Genomic DNA, 24,327 nt, shown 5'->3' with positions numbered 1-24,327 from the left:
CTCTCCTCCTCCTCCCCCTTGGGCCTTTTGAATCTCTTTTAGATTGATTCACTTTATCCCTTCCGGGATAAGGCAGCGTGCCTGGCAGCTATGGGCTCCATCTGCCCCCCTCCTCCCTCCTCCCTCTATGGGAGTCTTAGTGGGACGAACGGATTGTAGCTGCCTCGTTTTTTCTGCTGTATCTTTTCTTGGTTGTATTTACGGATCTGTGTTTTTTGTCGGGGGCTTTTATGGGAGCTTTATTGGGGACTTTTTTCAGACTTTGTAACCTGCCATGAGCCATTTGGGAGTGGCAGGTAATAGATTGAAATAATAATAATAATAATAATAATAATAATAATAATAATAATAATAATAATAATAATAATAATAATAATAATATAACGCTTCCATTTTCAAGTGTGCGTGTATGTGTTTTAAAGCGGTGGTCCCCAACCACTGGGCCGTGGCCCGGCACCGGGCCACGGCTCCCTGCCTTCACAGGGCCGCAACGGGCTGCGCATGCACGTTTGTGCCCTGCGCTGCCGCAAACACACATGCGCGGCACTCCTGTGCATGTGCGCATGTGTGTCCGGGTCGCGCATGCACACCTGCACCATGCGCTGCTGCAAATGTGCATGCGCAGGAGTGCCATGCATTTGCATTTGTGACCACGCATGTCGCAAACGCGCATGCGTGGGAGTGCCGCACATGCGCGGCCAGGCGATTGCCCTCCCTGCCGCCGACGGTCCGCAACCTGAAAAAGGTTGTGGACCACTGTTTTAAAGCATGGATGCTACAGGCTGACCCTGCACTGAGCAGCCGGTGGGACTCTGGGATTCTCTGCAAACAGTGTGTGAGCCCCGAACCTGCAGGGCCCAACCTAGCAGCCTTCATAGGTGCTCATTCATGGGCATTACTTGTGTAATCCCAGATGGATTTCACTAAGCAAATCGAGATAATCCACGACGGGACACGGAGATAAACAACACAGCGACAGGAGGAGGGCTGAGAAACCCACCGCTGACCTCCCAACGGAACAGAAGGAAAGCAGAAGCATGAACGGGGCACATGCAAAGATGCAAAAACTGACCAGCAGCATCCTAGTTCCCACAAGCAGCGCCTACTAATTTTGTGCTCTCCTTGGGTGGGAAGCCCAGGCAGGCAAAAAACAGCCAATCACTTCTGACAGAGCAGTGATATCAGGGCTCTCTCAGCCTCACCCACCTCACAGGGGGTCTATTGTGGGGAGAGGAAAGGGAAAGTGATTGGAAGCCGCTTTGAGACTCCTTTGGGGACAGAAAAGTGGCATATAAGAACCAACTCTTCTTCTTCTTCAGTAATCTCAGGGCTCTCTCAGCCTCACCCACCTCACAGGGTGTCTGTTGTGGGGAGAGGAATGGGAAGGCAACTGTAAGCCGCTTTGAGCCTCCTTTTGGTAGAGAAAAGCAGCATATAAGAACCAACTCTTCTTCTTCTGCTCACCTCTGGCTTCAGGAAAGCGCACGGGGGTTTCCAGAAGTCAGCCGTGACTTGATGCCACCACGCTGAACGCCGAGTCAACACGTAGCTCTGATTCCAAAACCCCCTCAGTCACAGAACCGGCCCACCAAACCCAAGGGCCTGGGCCACAGACAAGCATCAACCCGGACAGGTGAGCTTCCTGCCAGGTGTCTGGGCACTGAACAGGAATCAACCACCCCGAACTCGATCTCCGTGGAGGAGGGCAGAGCTGCTGCGGCTGCCCCCACCTCTTCTAGCGCCCCCCCCCCACCCCTTACCTGTCAGCCTCTGGCGTCCTTGCTGGCTCTCCGGCCCCAGAAGCGCACTCTCTCTGCAACCCTTTCCAGCGCGTTCTCTCCCTGCCGCTGTTGATCTTCCGATTGTTGTTGACATGCACGGACGGCCTCTCACCGCATGCGGCCGCTTCAGGGACTGCCAGATGGGATGCGCACTCTGGTGGCCGCCTGGCGGTGACGCAGGGAGAGCTACTGATGCACGAGGCCAGAAGATGCAGGCAGAGGCAGCCTTGCTGAAGGCCGCACAGCAGAGGGAGCTGCTGGATCACAGAGCCACGCAGCCAAATTCACCGCCCGCGATTATGCACCGCACAGATCGCCACACAAGGAGGGCCTTGCCGCGGCACCCGCAGGGACCCAAACTGGCGAGGCAGGAGATGCGTCACACCCAGCAATGAGGTTACTCTTCACAGATTTTCCCACTAGGCTTCACTGCCACAATTTTGCAACAAGCAGGGGAAAGTTGCCACAGGGATTCAAATCCAAGCGCGCAGGAAAGCTCCAGAGCAGGACGACACGGCCGCTTGCTGGACGTGGCAGGAGCAGGAGCGGGATGCTTCACGAGACTCGGAGAATTTGGAGCACGGTTGCTGCACAGGGAAACGGTGGCGACGGTGGCGGCAGCAATCCCAGCAGAAGAACAAACAGGCGAGGCAAGGCGCTGAAGCCGCAGGAGCTGCACCGGAAGATGCTCAGGGCCGCACGTAACTTGCAGGTTTCAGAGCGGGGACACGGCACGCTGGCATGAAGCCGGGCAAAGCTTGCAGCACATGCAGAAAGTGACCGCTGTGCTGCTACATGACTCTAAAGGAAGCGTGTTGTGGCTGAGGCCACGGCGTTACACCGGGACAAGGCTAAGCATCTTGCAGGGAGGAAAGGCCAGGGCCAGGCCCCGGCAGTGACCGCTGCATGCCTGGCAGTCCAGGGGGCAAGAATGCCCCGGAGGTGGACTTTGCCCGAAGTTGTCAAGAGTCCGCTTTCCTCGGTCAAACTGGTTCCTGGGGCACAGAACTTTCGGAAGAGATGGGGCTCGGCGGATGGGTGAGGCTGGCGCGAGGGTCTTCGGCCAGGGGGTTGAATTTTCGCCCTCCCAAGAGGCTCCCGATCCGCTGCTTCCGAGCGCCTCTACCCGTGGTGGGGCTGCAGCCGTCCGGAGTTGCCCACCCCTTCCTGGATCCCCCACCCCAAGTCCTCGGGCGCCTGCCACTGCTCCTGCACCCCCCTCCTCAAGCCCCCCTCCTCCTGCACCCCCCGGACCACCCCCCCTTCCTGCAGGGCCGAGTGCTGCACCGCCTGCTGCGCCCCCCACCCCGGCTCCCCCCACGGCCCCGGGCTCACATCCCGCTCCCCCTGGGGGTGCTGCTGGGCACCAAGGCCCACCTCCTGGCCCAGCCCGGCCCGGCCCGCTTCCTCCTGGTGCCCCCCCAGGCTCAAGCCTTGCTCCTGCTGCCCCCCCAGGCCCAGGCCCTGCTCCGCCAGCCAGCCAGGGCCCACCCCAACCCCCAATGGCGGCTGCAGCAGCTGCTCCCCTGGCCAGGCCACCAAGGGGGCCTCCTCACCCCAGGGCGGGTGCTCCTCTTGGACCCCCAAGCGCTCTTCCCCCTGCCCCCCGGCCTGCTCCTGCTCCCCGGCGCCCCCTGGCCGGCGCCGCTCAACTGCCCACTGGATCTGCCCCTCGGGCAGCCGCTGGGGGGCTCTGGCCTGTGGCTTCTCCTGCCCCCAGGGTCCTTCTGGCTCCCCCAGGGAGGGTTCCGGAGCCGCAGCAGGCGGGACTCTGCTCTGCTCCGGCACCCCCCGCCCCAGGGCCTCCTCCTGGACCCCCGGGCTCAAGGCCTGCTCTTGGACCCCCACGGCCAAGCCCCACGCCTCCTGGACCCCACGGCCAAGGCCCCACGCCTCCTGGCAGCTGCCTCCCCGGCCTGCCCACACCGCTGGCCACCAGGTGGCTCAAGCCAGGTGGGCTGGGAGACCCCTCACCCCCCACCCGCCCCAAAGGGCTGCCCGGGCAATGGAGGGGCTTGCCTTGACCTTCAGGGCCCCGATCCCGGACTCCCAACCCTGGCCCTAATGTGCCCCCCCTCCGGCCCTATTCGGGTCCACCCCACACCTGGGGGAAAGGGATCGCCTGCTGCTTTCCCCCCACACTCTTCCCAGCCCCCCAACGTCCCCTTCCGGATGCCTTTCTTTCCACCAGACCCCACTTCGCGCACCCCGGAACTTTGCACCCCTTCCTTCCTTCCTTCCCTCCCTGCCACGGTCCCTCCGAGCCCCCTGCGCCCACGCCTCGCCCCCAAACTCCCAGACCCCCCCGCCCCGCAGGGCCCCCTCCTGCCTTGCAGCCCCTTTCTGGCGGCCGCCCGGCTCCCCGACCCGGCGCCCGCGGCCTCTGCGCCACTCGGCCCGGCCGGCGCGTGTGACTCTCCGCTCCCTCCTGGCCCGAGCTCCGCCCGCCCACCGCGCCGCCTCTTAAAGGCGCCTCGGAGCCCGGAGCCGGCCCGCAGCAGCGCTGGCGCTCGCCCGCCCTCGGAGGGGCGCCGCGCAGCAGCCGGCCCGGACAGCCAGGGGTTAACCCGAGCGGCGCTGGAGTGGGGGGCTCGCCCAGAAACGCCCCCCCCCACGACGCCCGCTTGCCAAATCCTCCCCGCCACCGCCGCCGCCGCCTTATGTAAGGGGCGCCGATGACTGCGCAGCTCCCCGGCCGGCGGGATGCACCAGTGGTCCAGCCATTCCTGCATCCCTGCGGGCGCTCTTGGGATGCTCCGGGCGCCCTGCCAAGACAGCCGCTCGGTCCCGGGATGGGGGGGGCGGGATGGGGGGGTCGTGGGGGCGCTCTCCACTGGGACAGATGGCCACTGTCCGGGCCGGGCCGGTGCCCCTCGGTCCGGCTCGACGTGGAAGGCGCCGGCCAATAGGAAACCGCGGAAGTTCGCCCGGAGGCAGCATCGCACTGCCCGGAGCCTCTTGGCTGCGCTTCTTGAATCCCGCCTCACGCAGGAGCAGCAAAGGGAGTCATTTAAGGACTTGGGAGCGGGCGCGTGCACCAGAAGCATGCATGCCCCGTCTTTGAAGCGGTGCCAGCTTGGTGTTAAGAAAGAGCAGCAGCCTAAAATCTGGGGAACCAGGTTTGACTCCCCACTCCTCCACGTGCAGCCTGCTGGGTGAACTCGGACCTATTTCTGTTCTCTCAGAGTTGTTCTCACAGAGCAGTTCTGTCAGAGCTCACTCAGCCGCACCTACTGGTGTCTGGGGCCAACCCAATTGACCCAGGCCAACCCTGATTAGCTTCTGAGAAGGTTAGCATGGCCCACCCATGCCCGGGCTGAGGGATGCTAGGGTTGGAAAAGGCAATAGCTGGTGGACAAAAGACGCAAGACGACTCTGCAGGAGGAAGCAAGAAGGCAATTAGAGGGGATAGGGAGGTCAGCACCTTCTCTCTCCCATTAAGGGTCGTTCCTTGTCCATGTTCAGATTCCCACTTCCTCTCAGAAGCACCTCACTCGTTCAGCTCTTGCCTCGCTTCTTTTCTATCAAGTATGTTAGTTCCCAAACAAGCCCTTATCTGCTCTTTAATCAGGTTGTGCCCCATTTCTGAACTAATTGCTCTGCCAACAGAAAGCACAAATACCTGTTCCCGTTACAAAATGGGACTTTGCCTGTGCTAATAACAAGCAACAGATGACAGGGGGCATCATCCGGGCAGGGAAATGGGGCCACTGTGGTGGGCGGGCAGGTAGTTGTGAATTTCTTACATTCTGCCGGCGTTAGACTAGATAACCCCGGAGGCCCCTTCCAACTCTGTGATTCTAGGACTTGTTGCTGCATTCCCCTCTCCTGTTCCTGGGCTCAATCACTCTGGATACTAACCAGGCTACTTCACCAGCCTGTGATCTACACCTTCGAGAGAAAACTAGAGACAATATAATTCCTCTATCCTGTTTGGGGGTGTGTGTGTGGGGGGGGAACTATGTTCTGAACCTCAGAATTAACTCAAGTTTACCAATCTCAGGTTGTCATTTTCCCATTTCTTTGTCTAAATATTACCACTCTTCGGTCAGCGATGGAATGTCTTGAAAGATCAACCTGGACAAGTCAGGCTATTTGCCTTCAAGACGCCAAAACCAGTCCTGGAATTTTGGGCCATTGCCAGAGATCATTTTGGAGACATGTAAAAAAATAACACAAAATAGACCTTTGGAGCACATACAGAGTGTCTTTTCAGGGAGCCCTGTCCAGGAAGTTCCTTTGTTTTAACAGATGGATTGGGTAAGCAAGCCTTGGGGTAGTTCAGTCACTGTCCAGGATGCACTTGTGTGTAATTCCATACTTGTGAATGTCCAAAATCACCCCTAGCCATTTGGGTAAGTTGGGGACTCTTTGCCTGGGGCATATCGTGCGTTGAGACAAGAGTTATGAGGACCAACCGGTTAAAGCAGTCTTCTGAATGTGTTTTTGAGCAGGGGTAGTCAACCTGTGGTCCTCCAGATGTTCATGGACTACAATTCCCATGAGCCCCTGCCAGCAAATGCTGGCAGGGGCTCATGGGAATTGTAGTCCATGAACATCTGGAGGACCACAGGTTGCCCATCCCTGTTTTTGAGGGTAAGGTTGACCTCACTTTCCTGCTGTTCTCACCGAAACTACTGCCCCAACATCGTAAGGAAAGCAGTCAAGGGACTGGAAATTGTGTGTGTATCTTGTGCATATGTGCCACACGCTGCCTTGTTAACCGTCAAGAAGCAGGAATATGTGAACCACGTGGCTTGGCGTTAACCACCAAACTTTTCCTAGAGGAAAAAAAATTAGAAGCATCTGCTTTGGTGCTGACATTAATTAAACAAAACAGGATTTTAAAAGAGGGTTGTCCAAAAGGAATTCAACATAATATTGGTGAACTAAAAAGCCCTTATTTTTAAAAAACATTAATTTCGCCATATTCCTTTTGTGTCGATGGGTTTATAAATAATTGAGGTTATAAATATCTTTTTTCACCTGAGGGTAAAGAGTATTAGCCATGATCTATGTATGACCCAGACTAGCAAGATCATTGAATCAGAGCTGGAAGGGACCTCCTGTGTCATCTAGTCCAACCCCCTGCACTGTGCAGGACACTCACATCCCTCTCGCTCACCCACTGTCACCTGCCACCCACTTGAACCTTCACAGAATCAGCCTCTCCGTCAGATGGCTACCCAGCCTCTGCTTAAAAACCTCCAAAGATGGAGAACCCACCAGGCCTCCTCGCCTGTTCCATGTTTCCCCTTTTCAAAAGTGCTGCTCAAGAGTCCCAAATCCCTGAGAATCTAACCTCTGCTGCATTGAGGGAATGCCACTGGAGGCAGGAAATACAGAAAGGCCAAACTGTGGGGCTATTCTGCCACCTGCAGGACAAATTGAGTCAGGGCCACTCAGCAGCCAAGCCCTTGCATCTCGGGCTGGGTGAGTAGCCTCCCAGAAGCTCCTTAGCCCACCCTGCCCGTACCTGGGACTGTTCATTCCTGGGTGGGACATGTCTGGAAATTTGGGGGTGAAGCCTCCCTCCAAAGCTGCCATTTTCTCATTTTGTAACTCTGGAACACAGCAATGCATTGTGGGAGGACGGATTGCAGGACAGGCTTATAAGCTGTTATGTTTGTTTTTCCTGCTTTCTCCACGTTCATGTGTAGCTGGCCTTACCCTGAATCAGAATTTCAGTCCATCAGTGTCATTATTGCCAACCAAGACTGGCAGCAGTTCTCCAGGGCAGGGGTGGGCAAACTGTAGCCCTCCAGATGTCCATGAACTACAATTCCCATGAGCACCTGCCAGCGACTCCTATCAGAGCCTCTGGAAAGCGAACAAAACTCTGGGTGAGCCCCAGGAAAAGTCTCAGTGGGTTCAATGGTGCCCCTGGGCACCCCCAGGCTTGGAAAGGGGCCTTGCCCTGCCTCACAACACTTTGTGTAGAAAGAAACAACAGGATGAATATTATGAAGAAGTGAGCCTTGCTATCTTCTTCTGTACTGCGGAATGGGCTTTTGCTTTGAAGGAGATGGGTTTGGTGCCTGCAGGAGGGGAGGGGAAACCAGGTGCGGCACTTTGGGGGCGGAAGGGAAGGTGGGGTCAGCCTCCCAGACACCTCGCCTCAACTTGCATTCCTACCTGGGGTCCTGCTCTGGAGGCAGGGAAAGGAGAGGAATGGGTTGGGAAAGGAGGCCCCGGGCAGAACATGAGTCAGAAAGAGTAAGGAAAACAGGCCAGGGAGATTGCCTGAGACAAGCAATGGCAGGCAGAGGCAGACAACAGCCTGAGAAATTTTAGGATTTATCAAAGAATCTGCAGTGAGGCCAAGCCCTTTCCTCCTCCTGCCCCCCCCCCCCCCCAATCTCCTCCCTCAGGGGTCCCCAACGTGTGCTGCTCTCTGTGCTGTGGACGTTGGCTGGCCTGGGGCCAGTCCGTTGCTCTCAGCCTGATCTACTTCAGAGGGTTGTTGTGAAGGTAAAATGCAGGAGGGGGTAACGAGGTGGGCTGCTTTGGGTGCCCATCAGGATGAAAGGCGGGAGAGAAGTGAAGGCAGTCAATACAGAAGAGCCAAACCTCTCCAGTTTGGGAGGCTGAGCTGAAAGGCACCCTGGGAAGGAGGGCGGTGGCACAGACTGGCCTAAACTGTGGTTCTTTGTCCTAGGCGTTCACACCTCCCACCAAGTGTCCTGGGCATCCTCTGCAGCAGCAGGTCACTGGAGCACCCGCAGGGATGAAGGAATGGCTGGACCAACAGTGCATCCATCCAGCCCAGGGAACAGCGTGGCCAGCCCCACCCATCACAGAAGGCAGCCCCGCTAGGGTTAATCCTTGGCTGCCTAGACTGGCTGCTGCAGGACAACCCACCAAGGGTTCAAAAGGAGCTTTGCCCCCACCTTCAGTCCCCACGAGGAAGGCAGACTCTGAAGAATGTAAACAAACCCATCAGAACCCAGGTGCTTTTAGCAAAAGGAAGCTCACTTGCTTCATAGGCACCTGAAAGCCTAGGAGGCGGCAGCAAAGGAAACGTTAAATAGGGATAAGTAAGGCAGGAGTCCCGGCCCGGCTACGTAAGAACATCAGAGAAGCCATGAGGCATCAGGCCAGTGGTCCACCTAATTGTGCCACTGGAAGACCCAGGGCCAGAACTCCAGCAGCCCTCCCACCCTTATCCCCCAAGGATCAAGAACAGAGCATCACTGTCCCGGAAGCCTGTGTCGGACCACATCAGGGATTGATCCAGTTCCTCTCCCTCACACACTGGCCAAAACCCAGGAGCCCTCAGGATGTCTGCCGGCAGGGACAGAACTTCAGCAGCCCTTCTATGTGCACCCCTCAGGAACCAAGGAGAAAGAACATCACTGCCCCAGACATCAGAGCAGAACCTAAATGAAGGCCACAAGCCCACTAAACTCAGGGCCTATCAAGAGATCCTCCAGAAGCCCTCCCACTCTTGCCCCCAGAGCAACAAGAATGCAAAGTACCCCTTCCCCAGGCAGTCTTCCTTCTACACCTTTTGGCCCATACCCACTAATGCCCCCCTGCTCCAGCTGCTGACCAAAGCCCCCTTTAAAGCTCTGTGTTTGTAGCTGCCACCTTTTCCTGCGGCAGCGTGTGGTTTTTGCCCCTGTACACTCTTCGTACCTGCATATATTGTGCGTGCAGGGTGCGTGATGGAAGAGGTATCTTGCCTTCTTGGAGGGGGGGGGGGGTTACAAGCAGAGGCCAGGGGGCCATCTGACAGCAATTAAGGCTCCACAGATTTCAACAACATGTGAAACATGCAATCCATTCCTTTGCCAGCTTGGTGTAGTGCTTAAGAATGGTGGCTTCTAAGCTGGTGAGCCGGGCTTGATTCCCCACTCCTCCACGTGCAGCTGGTCAAAGCACTGATGCCACTGTTCTGATTGAGCAGTAATAACAGAGCTCTCTCAGCCTCCCCTGCCTTACAGGGTGCCTGTTGCAAGGATGAAAGGGAAGGTGATCGGGAAGGTGCTTTGAAGTTCCTTTGGGTCGAGAAAAGCGGCATATAAGAACCAACTCTTCTTTTTTGTGTGTACTTGAATATATTCAAGATCAAAGTGAACGCACATGCTTCTCTTGATCAAATGCTGTAGAATCATAGAGTTGGAAGGGGCCTCCTGGGCAGGACACTCCCAACCCTCTTGCTCACCCACTGTCACCTGCCACCCCCTTGAGCCTTCCCAAAATCAACCTCTCCGTCCGATGGCTATCTATAGCAACTGTTTAAAAATTTCCAAAGATGGCGAACCCACCACCTCGAGAAATTTGTAGAAATCTGTCGAAATTTGTTTTGCATCTATGTATATATGTAAAATAAAGCCTCTTGTGGCGCAGAGTGGTAAGGCAGCTGACATGCTGTCTGAAAGCTCTGCCCATGAGGCTGGGAGTTCGATCCCAGCAGCCAGCTCAAGGTCGACTCAGCCTTCCATCCTTCCGAGGTTGGTAAAATGAGTACCCAGCTTGCTTGCTGGGGGGTAAATGGTAATGACTGGGGAAGGCACTGGCAAACCACCCCGTATTGAGTCTGCCATGAAAACGCTGGAGGGCGTCACCCCAAGGGTCAGACATGACTCGGTGCTTGCACAGGGGATACCTTTACCTTTATCTTATATATGTAAAACCAGATATATGTAGGTATTCCACTCTTAGCTTGCACCTCCTTTAGCCTAGCTCATGGCCAAATGGCTGAGTGGTTAAGACTTTGGGTCCCTATTTATATCAGCTGCAAGGCCATGTTGGGACCCCCCCCCCCCAAGTCACCCAATGTGGCAGAACTCAGCAGCAGACACACAATGCCAGCAGCAATGACACTTCAGAAGCAGCCCAGTCCTTTATTTCTTGGGTTTTTAAAAATGAGGACAGTCACGTCTTCCCGATTCTCAAATCAGCCCTCCCACCGTGCGGGTGGTCCCCGCACGCATCATCTTCTGTCCACCGCTACTATGTCCAATGCATCAATACCCGTACGAGTCACATGCAATGCAACGCTACAGAAGAACACACATGAAGACCCACGCCAAAGAGGTGATCCACTTAAGGAAACAAAGGAAGATCATGCACAGGGGAAACAGCGCTACGCTAGATCGTCTCACTCACACAAGCTTTGAAATGCACACGGGGGGGGCGGGGTGGGGGGCTCGACCTAAGCTCAATCCTTGCTGTTAGGGGGGTAGCTTGAAGGGGTCGGGTCTAAATTCTAGGCAGGCAGACATAACAACCCAACTGCCCTGCGTGGCGCAATTTCTCCAGCACGACGCAGTCATAGTACTCTGGTCAGGAAGGCTTTCAATTAAACAGCAGACACCCTTCAGAGGAATACAAGGCCATCTTTGCGCAGAGAGAGGCTCCCTTCGTTGCCGTTTAAGGGAGCCTTGGGAAAATACATTTCGAAGGGTGAAAGAGTTTTGGCAAGCAAACAGGGGAAAACGCTCTCATCTTGAAAAGTGGGACCAGATTCTTGCTGCAACATTTCCCAGACGCACCCCTATTTCAATCCTAGGTATTCTAAAGCAGGGGTAGTCAACTTGTGGTCCTCCAGATGTCCGTGGACTACAATTCCCATGAGCCCCTAGCAGGGGCTCATGGGAATTGTAGTCCATGGACATCTGGAGGACCGCAGGTTGACTCCCCCTGTTCTAAAGTCGACACCAGCTCTACAGATTCAATCCACAAAGGCAGAACATTTATTCAAGCATCAACAGAACTCCACCGTTTTTCTGAACATCCGTGGCCAATGTGTGGCTGACCAGATGTCCGTGCACTATAATTACCGTGAGCCCATGCCAGTGGGCAGGAGGATCATGGTAACTGTAGTCCATGGCCATCTGGACAGCCGCAGTTTGGCGACCCCCTGACCGGGACACCTCCTTGGCCGCCACAGACGAAAGCAGCCACTTGTAGCAACCTTGCCAACTTAGAAAATCTATCCCAGGGGGAGGAGGCGGGAGGTGGGATACCAGCTGCCTGACCAAAGCAGCCACCGCGAAGCAATCCCAAACAAAGAGCCGAATCAAATATATACATGTTAGATACTAACGTTCATGCTCTGCAGATGTCACTTGCGTGGTGAGCATTTAAGGAAAATTATGGGGAACCCTGTCCCCGATAATTAAAGACACCCCCTCGTGCACCCATATGGAGGACACTGCCTCCGATATAACACTGTGGTAGGCAAAAACTACCTTGTTCTTGAACATTATGGGAGGCACTGCACCCGATAATGTGACCTAAGTTCTCGTGGTACGCCGTGGTACTGGAAGTCCCACGTAGAAGCTGCCTTTTTTTTTTTTTTTGGTTCAAGCCCGAGCTTAACCCAACAAACAAGCCTGGAACGGCTATTGCCCCAGCCTAAGACCAGCAGGAGAATCGACACCTTCCTTTGCGGGGAAGAACACGCGCTCCGGTTGTTGCTCCGCTTTCCCCATCCTTTAACAGGAGGCAGTGGAAGAAGTCCAGCTCTGCAGGGGTGGGCCCTCCGCTCAGTTCTCCAGCTGCTTCTTAAGGAAGTGGATTTCCGCCGGGTCTCGCGTACCCGACAGAGGCTGCCGTCGAAGGCCATCGAGGGCCCGGGCTCCAGTACCACGGCAGATTGTACTAGCAGATGCTGCTTTATAAAAAAACGACAGTATAACTGTCATAATTATGGAAGTCACTGCTTCCGATAATTATACTCTGTAGAAAAAACAAAACACCATTTATAGTGAACACTGTCACTGATAAATAAATAACAAATAAATACCTCAGGGTCTCCCCCCCGGCAAACAAGTTGGATTTCGGCGAGCCGAGAAGACTCCAGACACGAGGGACGGAGTACAACTCAAAGGCTTGCCGAAAGAGGGAACGGGATACCCGGTTAGCTTCTGAAGGAGAACAAGAGGGGACCCCGTTCGAGGCACCGGCGATGTCAGTCTGAGGAACCGGAAGAGGAGCCCCCTCGGGGAGCTCCCCTTCCCCTTGGGAAAGCAGAAGGCTGATCCAACCAGCCCTGGAGCAGAACCAAGCCGAGAGGGACGGGGGCAGCCAGTGAGGAGAGATCAGGAAGACCCCTCCACCCTGAGCTGAAAAAAGGTTCTTCCCCAGGTGCTCCGGGTTCACACTCTGCTTTCCCAAGTCGCAATGTAACTTTCCATGTTGATCTTTGCACACGTAACGTGGCTTGAGAGGCCACTGAGGGATCTGCCAAAGCTTCCCTGAAACCTGGAGGAGGCTCGGCGATCCTCAAAGTCGGTCTCTTGCTGAACGTCTGGTAAGGACAGGACACTGAGAAGGGAGGGGAGGGGTCTCACTTAAAGTCACTCTGAACTGCTCTACATTTTAGTCTGGGCTTCTAAACTCCTTCAGGGGGGGGGCTAAGGATTTGTTCTGTTACTGGGCAGGAGGGGAGGGGAGGGGAGGGGAGGGGGAGGACGCCGAGTGGTTATTCCACAGGTACAGCAATAGGGAGGGGCACTCCCTGCTGCGGTGCTTGTGCAATAGCCACTCGGCGTCCTCAAAACTCATTGTCAATGTCCCAGATGTCACCCGCGAGTGCGTTGGCGGCCCCCTGGATCGTCCACGTTGCCAGGGCCAGCTGGTTCCGGAAGAGGTCTTCGTCGAAGGCGCTCCTGTTGGTCTTCAGAAGACTCAGCTGGCCCAGCAAAGCCTGGAGGGTATGAGGGCCGGAGCCAAAGAAGATGTGACGAAGCGGATTGTCCCTTGGAGAGACGTACGGGGAGAGGAAGTGGTATTCCACCTGCAGAGTGAAGAAGCACAACAGCCATAAACACACTGAGGCCGGGGGAGGACTGCCAGGAAGCCCCGAGAGAAGACAACACAAGTCGTAGGCAGAAGATCAACTAGCACACAATGTGTTGTAGTGCCTGGATGTTTGGCTGGAGAGGCGAGGCTAGATTAGACCCCCAAGAGATCAGAGAAGCAGCCCAATCTGGGTTTCTTGACAGCCCTGGAAGGGTGTGGAATGGGCGGGGGTTAAATGTTTGACAAACTTTTAAAATACCTAAAAAATTATTGTACAATCATGTCAACCCCCCCCCACTGCAAAATGGCTAATGATGGGCTTGGAGGGGAGGGGTATGAGTATGTCCACAGCTCTGCTTCCCAACCATATTCTGCACGATCACGCCACTTCTGGGGCTTCTCAAAGCCTGAAGAAAGGGCTTCTCAACAGTAAAACAGCTGAGAAAGGAGGGGGTTTGGCTTGTCATACCCATGAAGCTGTGGCTTGACATGCAGGAGCTCCCAGGTACAGTCTCTGGCCTCTCCAGTTCAAGAGGACCAGTGACATGAAAGACCTCTGCCTGAGACCCCAGAGAGCTGCTCCCAGCCTCAGCAGGCAAGGCTGAACTGGTCTGATTCCGCAGAAACAGTTTCTTGTGTGTGTGGGGAGCAAGGTACGCACAATCCCACTACAGAAACACAACATTTGGGTTGCTCCTCCTTTTAATGGGGACTTACCTTCATGATCCGGTCATTCAACGCCCGGCAGGCCATCTTGTTGTTCACGTCTGTTTTCTGCATGGCGATCTTCAGGTCATTGGTTGCCCGACTGAAGTCCCCGCGGGCCACCAAGAGCCATCGAGGGTAGAGTCCCATGCTCTGTGTGCAGGAAAAAAAATGGCACCTCAGACATCGCGGGAAGGAAGACAACTCAAGGGAGCTTCCACCGGTTTCTAAGCCTCCTATTCAGTTCAACCAGAAATGCCTCTGAGCAAATTCAGTTTCTGCTTCTGCAAGCCAGTGAGGACGCAAAGGTGTGGCTCAGGGGCAGGATGTCTGCTTTGCATGGAGAAGAATCCAGGGCCAACTCCTGGCACTTCCAGTTAAGAAAAGGACCAGGCAGTAGGTGATGTGGAAGACTTCCAGCTGACACCCTGGAGAGCCACTTCTGACCTGGGTCCCTGATGGATAAGTGATTTGATTCAGTGTACAGGGCCCTCTTTCGTGTGTTAAACACATGTGCCAAAGGGCAGACAGCAGCTGTGCCCACACCATGCAGACAAACACTCTAGAGCAGGGGTAGTCAACCTGTGGTCCTCCAGATGTTCATGGACTACAATTCCCATGAGCCCCTGCCAGCATTTGCTGAAGGACTAAATATCGTTAGAGTCTCTGGACTCTTGCTTTGCTCAACTTCCCCCACCTCTCGCTTGCTACTCACCTGCAATTCCTTGTGGTAGGACATGAGCTTCTGTGCAAAGCCAAGCAGCCTGTCATTGTAGCCGCTAAAATCCAGGTACAACTCGTGGTCGTGCGTCATCCGGACAGCCATGCGGCCGGCAATTTCGGCAGCGGCACGGACCGTGGCGTCCAGACGGTCCCCTGACCCAAGGTAGCTGATCAGCCTGTCCAGAGAGTCCTCTGTGGTGCTCAGGAAGGGATACTCTCTGCCACCCGCCTAGAAAGAAACACTGCTTAAGAAAATGGCTGGCAGACCACGCCCAACTGTACTGCCTCTCTGCAGCTGCCGATTCCGAAAGGTGCCAGGGCTTCCGGCCCAAGCCATCCCTCTCCGCTTCCTTCCACCATGGCTCTGGTCCAAAGGGGGCGGGAGACATAAGCAGGATGCTAGCACCTTGACTTCCGCTTGCCCAAGTCAGTAGCCAATGGAGCAGGGATTCAAAGCCAGCCCTCGTCCTGCCCCTACGCCCTCCTGTTGGATTATGCAGCTGTGCTCTTCTCCTGCCACACAGACACCAAGACCCTTAGTGGTGGTAAGCACGCGGCTCTTTAGCCAGCGAAACAGGAACGGCAAATCCTCTACAGGAAGTCAAGATGACCTCTCCTGGACTTCATCCCCCAGGGTGCATCAGAACAGCCATTCTCAACAGGGGCCATATGCTCCCTTGGGGGGCTCTGGCATATTTTAAGGGGGGCACAGACTGAAAAAATGTGAGAACCCAAAGGGTTATGGGGGGCCCTGGTAACTGCACCTTTTGTCATGTATGACAGCATTAGTTGCTAGAAAGTTTGAGCATTGTCAAGGGTCAGAAAAACGAAATAACAAAATCCGTTCCTTTGAGCGTGCTTGAATTAATGCATTCATGGGACAATGAAACGAACGCACATGCTTCTCTTGGTCAAATGTTCTGGAAATCTGCCTTGCATATATTTAAGAGCAGGCACACTGAGTACAGTCCACTCCCTCTTAGCTTAGGCCTTTTAGGGCCTAACCCATTGTACAAGCAGCCAGCCTACTGCAGGGGGTCCTAGAAACCGAGGAGAGCTCCTAAAAGAGCAATGGCCAAAGAAAATTGAGAATGGGTGCTTTAGAGCAGGGGTAGTCAACCTGTGGTCCTCCAGATGTCCATGGACTACAATTCCCATGAGCCCCTGCCAGCATTTGCTCATGGGAATTGTAGTCCATGGACATCTGGAAGACCACAGGTTGACTACCCCTGCTTTAGAGAACCCCAGCTGCCTTTGCACCTTGTGACCACCTGGACTCAGGAAGTCCAGGGGCACTTTGAAGATCAGCAAAGTTTTACGCAGGGGGCGAGCTTTTGTGTGCAGGCACACTTCTTCAGACTGAGTGGTACCTGAAGAAAGCTCACCCCTTGCCTGAAACGTCGTTGGTCTTCAAGGTGCCCCCTGGACTCAAGCTTTGCCCTGCTGTTTCAGACCAACATGGCTGCCCACCTGAACCTGGACTCAGACAGGCGAGTGAGGGACCAGCTCTCCAATTCGTCAGCCAGAAACCCTTGAAATGGAAGAGCCAAGGTCTCGGCCTAAGCCTGTAGGTGGCAGGGGATCTGCCTGCCATGTGGGAAGCTTTCCAGTTCAACCCCTGCCACGTCCAGTTGAAAGGACCTACAGGTGGTGGTGGCAGGAAGGACTTCTGCATGGCTGAGTAGACAGTGGTGACTGATGGGCTGGCCCAGGAGAAGGCAGTTTCACATGCATGGCCTTGCCCAGGCTAAACCCTGCCTTCTCCTGTTAAACTAGGGCACTTGCTTCTCGGACCGACCTACAAGCGGGTCGGGACCAGAGCCCTGTCCCGCTTAACAATCCAGGAGAGATTACTTGCTATTGATTATTTCTCCTGGGCAAAGGAATCCGTCTTCCCTAACTTGCAACTTCCCATCCCAGAGCTGAACAGTCTACCTTCCATGCAGGCTGAGAGTGACAGGTGAGCACCTGGGCAGCATTAAGTGCTTACATTAGTGAAACTGAATGAAATCGATGGGATTCCCGAGTAAGCCAGGAAGGCGAAGGCTGCGTTGTCCATGCTGAAGGGAACCCTGCGGAAACACACGAGCCCGTTTCAACTACCATTCTTGACATTTTAAAAATCCAGACACTCAAATACCCGAGATTTAATTGGGAGCTCTGACACGGGTGGCCCAGGCTGACCTGACAGATCCCGGAAGCAAAGCAGGGTTAGCCCTGCTCAGTGCTTGGATGGGAGACCAGCAAGGATGTCTGGGGGAGCTGCACAGAGGCAGGCAACAGCAAACCGCCTGTCTCTTGCCTGGAAAACTCCATGGGGTCAGCATAAGTCAACTGCAACCGGATGCCCCCCTCTTCCTCACTCAACAGTTTGGAGCACCATTCTGTTTAAGCATCTTTGCTTGTATGCAAAAAGTACAAGGACCTTAGCTGGTCAATGCATATGCTAACTTTTTGAGTGCCAGGAGGCTCAGTCTCTTTAACACTTAGCTGCTCTTATAATATTTGAGCAGCGGCCTCCTGGGCGGAGCCGGTCCAGCCTCCATTTCCAGTCAACAGGCCAATCAGGATGCACACAACAAAGCTGTGCGTGTCCTGATTGGCCCATGGACCAGAAACAGAGGCTGGACCGGCCCCCAAATGAACCCAGCAAGGGGCAGCCAGGCACCAGTCTGCCGCTGATTGCCGCTGGGAGAGGAGGTCAGTGGGGGCTGGAGATGGGGAGAAGAAGGGAATTCCCTGGCTGGAAAACAGCCGCTGAGCCTTGGAGAGGTCGCAGGCCTTTTCAGGGCAGGGGGAGGGCTGGCGGGAGGGCGAGGGAGGAAAGGGGATGCTAGGGCCCGTTGTATTTATAGATGCAACAGGCTTTAAATCTGGTGGCTGCATAGCTTTTTTCAAACCAATGAGAGTTCTTATTGGCTGAAACAATTTTCCCTTCCAAAGGTCACACTTGGTCTTCCAGGAAAATTATGTCACTCCCTGGCCGAGTTCTGCGAGGAGCAAATGAGGACAGTATTGCCTCTCACAAGATCTTCTCCTGTCCGTGTCTTATGGGCAGGATTGGTCAAAGAAAGAATCTGTGTTGTTGAAAGACAACAAACCAAAAAGGCTCTGTTTCATGCAACTAGCCTAAGGAGTCAACGAAGCCCTGTCGTACCCATCCTGATCACTTCAGTTACAGGTCAGCCTTCACTTTAGTGAGGCATAAGGAGTTCCTTTCTGCCCTTCTTCTTGAAGGCAGGTACAAAAGGATCCCATTGCTGGGATGGGACGGCGAAGACCTTAGAACTCATCTTTGATTGTAAAGATTCTAATCAGATCCATGATGATCACATCATCATTCCCATAATTAAAGGCTCTCGTGGGAGACAAGAGAATGCACCATCCTTCTAACGTGTTATCCGATAGGAATCAAATGTCCAAGTTTGGACTAACTGAGGGAAGGAATCATCTTACTACTTTGTAGTCTATTTTACATATTTTATTTGCTCTTCTTTTATGTATCACATCTCATTTTATCTATGGCACTAATAATATTTTGAGAGCTACATTTGTATTAGCGGGGAATACTTATACTGGAATTTATCATTACTTGCTGGTTATTGAGTGGCTCAGAAGCTCAAATGGCCAACAGGCAGCAGCAGCAGAACCATGGTAGTTTACACACAAAGCAGATTAATGCCCTGTTGTAGACTCTGCAGCACCCTGTTGGAAAGGGCACGCGTAAACTTGAGACAGAGCTCTGGATTTTGCACGCAGAAGAGGCCAGGTACCCTTTGGTATCCATAGAGAAGGAACTCTTGGAAGCTGGATTGGAAGTGTCCCAAAACAAAGTGGAGTATTTTTAGAATCTTAATCCGCCGTTCCCTAGAAGGCTCAAGGCAGCTTCCAACAAGTTTAAAATACAATTAAATATATCAGTGCTAAAATCTAATTTCAATCTTCAAATACAATCCGTTATATTCAGTATATCTATGGCCCCCCCTCTTCTTGCATAACTGCTGGGGGCCACGTGGAGCTTTTGGAATGGCGCCGACTAGATGGAACCAGGGCCCAACTCTGCTCTCAGGGACATTCACACTGCCTAGAACAGGGGTAGTCAAATTGCGGCCCTCCAGATGTCCATGGACTACAGCGAATGCTGGCAGGGGGCTCCTGGGAATTGTAGTCCATGGACATCTGGAGGGCCGCAGTTTGACTACCCCTAGCCTAGAAGGACAGAGGGAGGACTGCTTTGCTACCGTACGTCAGCTCAAATGGTTAATCCCAATGTTAGGCCACAATTAAATATTACATTCTCCCAGCAGGAAGGAAAGCAAAAGCATCTCAACAGACCAGAGTCCTTCCAAGCAGAGTAGTCAGGATACTTACTCTTTACTGGCCAATGTGCTGCCAAGGTTCCGTGGCTCCCTCACCTAGAAGCGGAGATCAAACAGGAACATCACAAAAGGGGTTCCAAAGATTGAGGGCAATTCCAGAAAGAGGCTGGTTTGCCAAGAAGAGCTGGTTTTTCCACCCCGCTTTCCAATACCTGAAGGAGCCTCAAAGCGGCTTACAATCACCTTCCCTCCTTCTCCCCACAACAGACACTGTGTAAAGTAAGTAGGGCTAAGAGAGCTCTGAGAGAACTGTGACTGGCCCAAGATCACCATCGGGCTACATGTAGAAAAGTGGGGAATCAACCCTGGTTCTCCAGATTAGAGGCTGCCACTTTTAATCCACGACACCACACTGGTCCTCATTTAAAAGAAGAGTTGGCTTTTATATGCCATATATTTGTATACCGCCCTAGCAGCGGCTTACAATCGCCTTCCCTTTCTTCTCCCCACAACAGACACCCTGTGAGGGAGGGGAGGCTGAGAGAGCCCTGAGATTACTGAAGGAGAAGAAGAGTTGGTTCTTCTATGCCGCTTTTCTCTACCCGAAAGAGTCTCAAAGTGGCTTACATTCGCCTTCCCTTTCCTCTCCCCACAACAGACACCCTGTGAGGTGGGTGAGGCTGAGAGAGCCCTAATATTCCTGAAGGAGAGTTGGTTCTTTGATGCCGCTTTTCTCTACCTGAAGGAGTCTCCAAGAGGCTTCCATTCGCCTTCCCTTTCCTCTCCCCACAACAGACACCCTGTGAGGTGGGTGAGGCTGAGAGAGCCCTGAGATTACTGAAGGAGAAGAAGAGTTGGTTCTTCTATGCTGCTTTTCTCTACCCGAAAGAGTCTCAAAGTGGCTTACAGTCGCCTTCCCTTTCCTCTCCCCACAACAGACACCCTATGAGGGTGGTGGGGCTGAGAGCCCTGAGATTACTGCTCTGCGAGAACCGCACTATCAGTGCTGTGATGATCTCAAGGTCAGCCAACTGGCTGCATGTGGAGAAGGAGCGGGGAATCAAGCCCAGCTTGCCAGAATAGAATCCGCCGCTCGTAACCACGACAGCAACCCCAGGGCTTGGATTAGAGCCATGAGTGCAAGCCGAGTACTACTCACGTTTGTGACTGCTTCCTTGAGAAGCTGTTTCAGCATGGAGCTGGCAGAGAACCGGAAGTCACCTGAACCTGTGGGGTGCAGTTGACAAAGATTAGTTGTTGTCTCCTCTGACTGGCAGCAGCTTTCCAGATGTTCAACCAGATCAGGCATCTTTCCAAGGCTGGGAAATGGCAGGGAGTGACCCTCTGAGGACCTTGTTTCCTCTTTGGTTCAGACCCCAAGACATCCCATTCCTTGACACTTACCTGTCACGGCCAGATCCAGGTTGATGTAGGCAAAAGCTTTCAGGTGCAGCATGGCAGCATAGCCCTAAGACACGGGAGAGAACGCAGGAGTACTTAGCGGCCATCGGCACACGACAATACTCTGAGGCAAAGAAGGTGCTGGGTTTTGGGGGCACACTGTGCCCAGAGGTCCTTATCTGCCCACCAGCAGACTCTCCCCCCCCCCCGATACTTTCCCAAACTTCTGGGCATGTGCCCCCCAACTTCTCACCCTCGTCAGCCCTCCCACTGCCCTGACAACTCCCTGTCTACCCTTTTCCCAAAAGCATGGACTGGTGTCTCTATCAGGAAGTGCTCCAGAATCTCTTCTGCACACCTTGGGCTTTGGCCTAACGGCTCCCCTGCAAGCGTAGGTGACGGCGTGTTTCCAAGCACGCAGGCAGGGAGCAGGATGCGGCACCAGGAGCTCCCGGGAGGCCTGGCTTCTAGCTGCTGCCCCACCTCCAGGCATGCTGACACCAGTACCGCCTGGAGAAAATTCCACCCCACCCCACCACCGCCAGCCCCTACTTGCCTCCAGCCACTCGGTGGCGCCGACGGCTCCAAACTCACCAGCACTCCAGCTGGCAAACACGAGGCCCCGGCGGGGCTTGTAGCCTTCTGAAACACAGAAGAGGACAGACGCATAATGCTTGCAGGCGTGGCAGGATAAACAACACAATAACCCCGGGGGCAAGAGCCTTACCGTTTTTCACTAGCTGCGAGACTGCGCTGGCAAGTGTCAGTAAAATGGCTGTTCCCACCCCGGACTTGGCAGCTCCATACCCCCAGGAGTCACGCTGGGCGCCGATCATGACGTATCGATCTGCCGGGAAAGCAACAACAGGGTGAAGCATGTGAGACGGGCGTTCCTAAGAGCTTCCTAAGGTCCAGGGCTCAGCCTAGAATTACATGTCACCTGGCAGCCACACACAGAAAGCAGAGCCCAGGGGTTCTCAATCTTCCTAATGCCGCGACCCTTCCATACAGTTCCTCATGTTGCGGTGACCCCCAGCCATAAAATTATGCAAGGGTTCTTTCACAGAAATTAAACCGAAACTGACCCATGGTGTGAAGATCCATTGTTCATTATGTTATATTTATTTATTTATTATTTATTTATTTATTAATCATACTTCTATACCGCCCTCCCCAGAGGCTCAGGGCGGTTTACATTATAACAGAAAACAATACATAAAACAGTCTGTAGAACATGTATAACTGATAACTAATAATTGTAACCAGATAACAACACAGTATAACAGTAAACAATATAGTAATACAACAGGTCCAGGGCTTATTGATGGGATTCTGAGGGGGGGGAGCAGGGGCCCTTGGTCGCTGATTGATTATGTCTGGTCTCGGCCAAATGCCTGGTGGAGGAGCTCCTTTTTGCAGGCCCTGCGGAACTGTTTAAGCTCCGTCAGGGCCCTGATCTCCTCTGGGAGCTCATTCCACCAGGTGGGGGCCAGAACAGAGAATGCTCTGGCCCTGGTCGAGACCAGGCGGACTTCTTTAGGGCCAGGGATCCTTAGCTGATTGGAGGCTTCAGTTCAGTTCTGCCTCTTGTCCCACCATGCTGATCTCGCTCTTTGCTGCTGCTCCAGACAGACAAACACTCTCTCTCGATCTACCCCGCAAGGCTGTTGTGTGGATGGAGTCGTCCCCCCAGCCCCAGCCAAGCTGCTTGCCCTGCCGCGACCCCTGGGAAAGGGTCATTCGACCCCCAAAGGGGTCCCCGGCCCCCAGATTGAGATCCACTGGCATAGAACATAAAATAAGTAGCCAAGTAGACTCTCGCAGCACCTATGGCAGAGCCTTGTCTCTCTCCCTCCCTCTGGTGACAAGCCCAACCACGCCCCACGGCCCACCCTTACTTCTTTTCACTGTTTTCCTCATTAGAGCAATTTCTTTCTTTCCAATGGGTCTGCTTATTGGGAGCTCAGAGGCATGAGAGGTAGCACATCACCCACTCACCCTTCCCCTTGTGTGTTTAGCTCTGCCACTCCAAGGTTCAAACTTGGCTTTTCCCCACTATTTTGTACAAAAACAGCCCTCAGGAACATAGCCAGCCAATAAAAGGAACACAGCCCATTACGCAAACATGGCTGGCCTAATTAGTCTTGAGAATAGGCTCAAAAGCTTGCAACCCAGCTCTGTGGCTGGCACACAGCTGCAGCACCCCCCATCATGGATGCAATCCCGCGGGGCTTACCTGGTTCCTCAAAACCTTTGATCACCCCAAAGACATTTAGGATTCTCCTCTCTTCAAAAACGTTGTTGATTCGGAGGCGCACAGTCACTCCAGAAGGGTTGCCCGAGTCGAGTCTGCAAGCAGAGCTGTACGTGCCGCTCCACCCCGTCGGGCAGATTACCCCGGACATGCGGCTGAAAGCAGAGGCCAGGCTTGAAATCCCTGCTTTGACTCCACTCTCCCCCCCCCCCAAGGTCTTGGCTATCTTTCAGGACTCTTTTACTGCCCTTGAGAGCAGAGGGAGTCAGGCTAATAAGTGCCCCGCGGGTCAACTTTGCAGCACCTAACAAAATTTGTGGCAAGGGATGAGCTTTCCTGTGTTGCTGCTCACTTCTTCAGATTCACATGCCTGAAGGGAGCTGTGACTGCTGGAGGCTCCTCTCTTGCCACCAACTGTGTAGTCTTTCAGGTGCTGTTGGACTCTGGCTCTTTTCTGCTTCTGCAGACAGACTCACCCGGCCACCCAACTTGACCTAGCTGCTGTACTGTGGGGTATGTTCTAACCACTACTCAGGATGCCTGAAGCTACTCAATCCGGAATATGGAAAGGCCCTGATAAGTGATTATCCCAGAAGAAGACAGGGAGGTTCATGTGGATTACTAAGAGCCACTTGCAATTTGACACAAGGACGTGTCCCTGTGACTTTCACCACATCCGGCTTACACCATCTCGATCTTCAGCCAAAGTCTTTTTTAGGAGAACTCATTTCACTCTCCTATCAGCTGTGCGACAATGTTACTTATAGGCAGAGTTCTGATTAACGTGCAAGGCGGCCTGCTGCATTCATTAGCGCAGTAATACTATCCATCAAATATAAAAAAATCTCCCAATGGACACTTCAGCTGGGTGCTCTTAGCAAGGACTAAAGCTTATTTTTATATGGAGATATTAAATATTAATTATTACAACTGAACGCTCCCCATGAAAAGCCTCTTTATATGCTGGAAAATAACACCAGCTGCTCGGTCAACCTCCAGAACCAATGGAACAAAAAAAGAATTTTCAGCTAAGCCTCAGTCAAGTTCCTCAGTGAAGAGGCTTCCTTGGGAAGTGGTGGATTTTCTTTCTTTTGGAGGCTTTAAGTAGAGGCTAGATGGCCAACAGACAGCAATGATGAGTCTATTGACTGAGACGGATAATGGGAGGGAGGGAGGGAGGGAAGGATCCTAGAGGGGTTTCTGCCCTCCTCTGGACATAGAGCAAGGGTCACCGTGGGAGTGGAGGCAGCTGCAAATTTTCTGTTGTGTAGGGCAGGAGTAGTCAACCTGTGGTCCTCCAGGTGTCCATGGACTACAATTCCCATGAACTCCTGCTAGCATTTGCTGGCAGGGGCTCATGGGATAGTCCATGAACATCTGGAGGACCACA

General features: G+C 53.8%; 2 protein-coding genes across 6 annotated transcripts in view; both read right to left on the bottom strand.

Moving 5' to 3' along the window:
• TNK2 (tyrosine kinase non receptor 2) overlaps window positions 1–2,971 on the bottom strand; it is an 89,973-nt gene extending 87,002 nt beyond the window's left edge. For all 3 annotated transcript variants that reach the window (XR_013233366.1, XR_013233367.1, XR_013233369.1), the window contains exon 1: window positions 1,761–2,971. The gene's annotated coding sequence lies outside the window, so the exon portion shown is untranslated. The remainder of the gene's footprint in view (window positions 1–1,760) is intronic.
• Window positions 2,972–10,610: 7,639 nt separating this feature from the next.
• TFRC (transferrin receptor) overlaps window positions 10,611–24,327 on the bottom strand; it is a 28,463-nt gene continuing 14,746 nt past the window's right edge. For all 3 annotated transcript variants that reach the window (XM_077348042.1, XM_077348043.1, XM_077348044.1), the window contains exons 10-19: window positions 22,920–23,092; window positions 21,411–21,530; window positions 21,240–21,325; window positions 20,687–20,750; window positions 20,442–20,509; window positions 19,335–19,378; window positions 16,954–17,035; window positions 14,956–15,192; window positions 14,253–14,393; window positions 10,611–13,530 (exon numbers count right to left, since the gene is read on the bottom strand). In XM_077348042.1, the coding sequence (XP_077204157.1) occupies window positions 13,288–13,530; window positions 14,253–14,393; window positions 14,956–15,192; window positions 16,954–17,035; window positions 19,335–19,378; window positions 20,442–20,509; window positions 20,687–20,750; window positions 21,240–21,325; window positions 21,411–21,530; window positions 22,920–23,092 (1,258 nt within the window). In that variant the 3' untranslated portion in view covers window positions 10,611–13,287. The remainder of the gene's footprint in view (window positions 13,531–14,252; window positions 14,394–14,955; window positions 15,193–16,953; window positions 17,036–19,334; window positions 19,379–20,441; window positions 20,510–20,686; window positions 20,751–21,239; window positions 21,326–21,410; window positions 21,531–22,919; window positions 23,093–24,327) is intronic.

Source organism: Paroedura picta, chromosome 8 (assembly GCF_049243985.1).
Source record: "Paroedura picta isolate Pp20150507F chromosome 8, Ppicta_v3.0, whole genome shotgun sequence".
Classification (NCBI taxonomy): domain Eukaryota; kingdom Metazoa; phylum Chordata; class Lepidosauria; order Squamata; family Gekkonidae; genus Paroedura; species Paroedura picta.
This window is presented reverse-complemented; position numbering and strand designations above follow the sequence as displayed.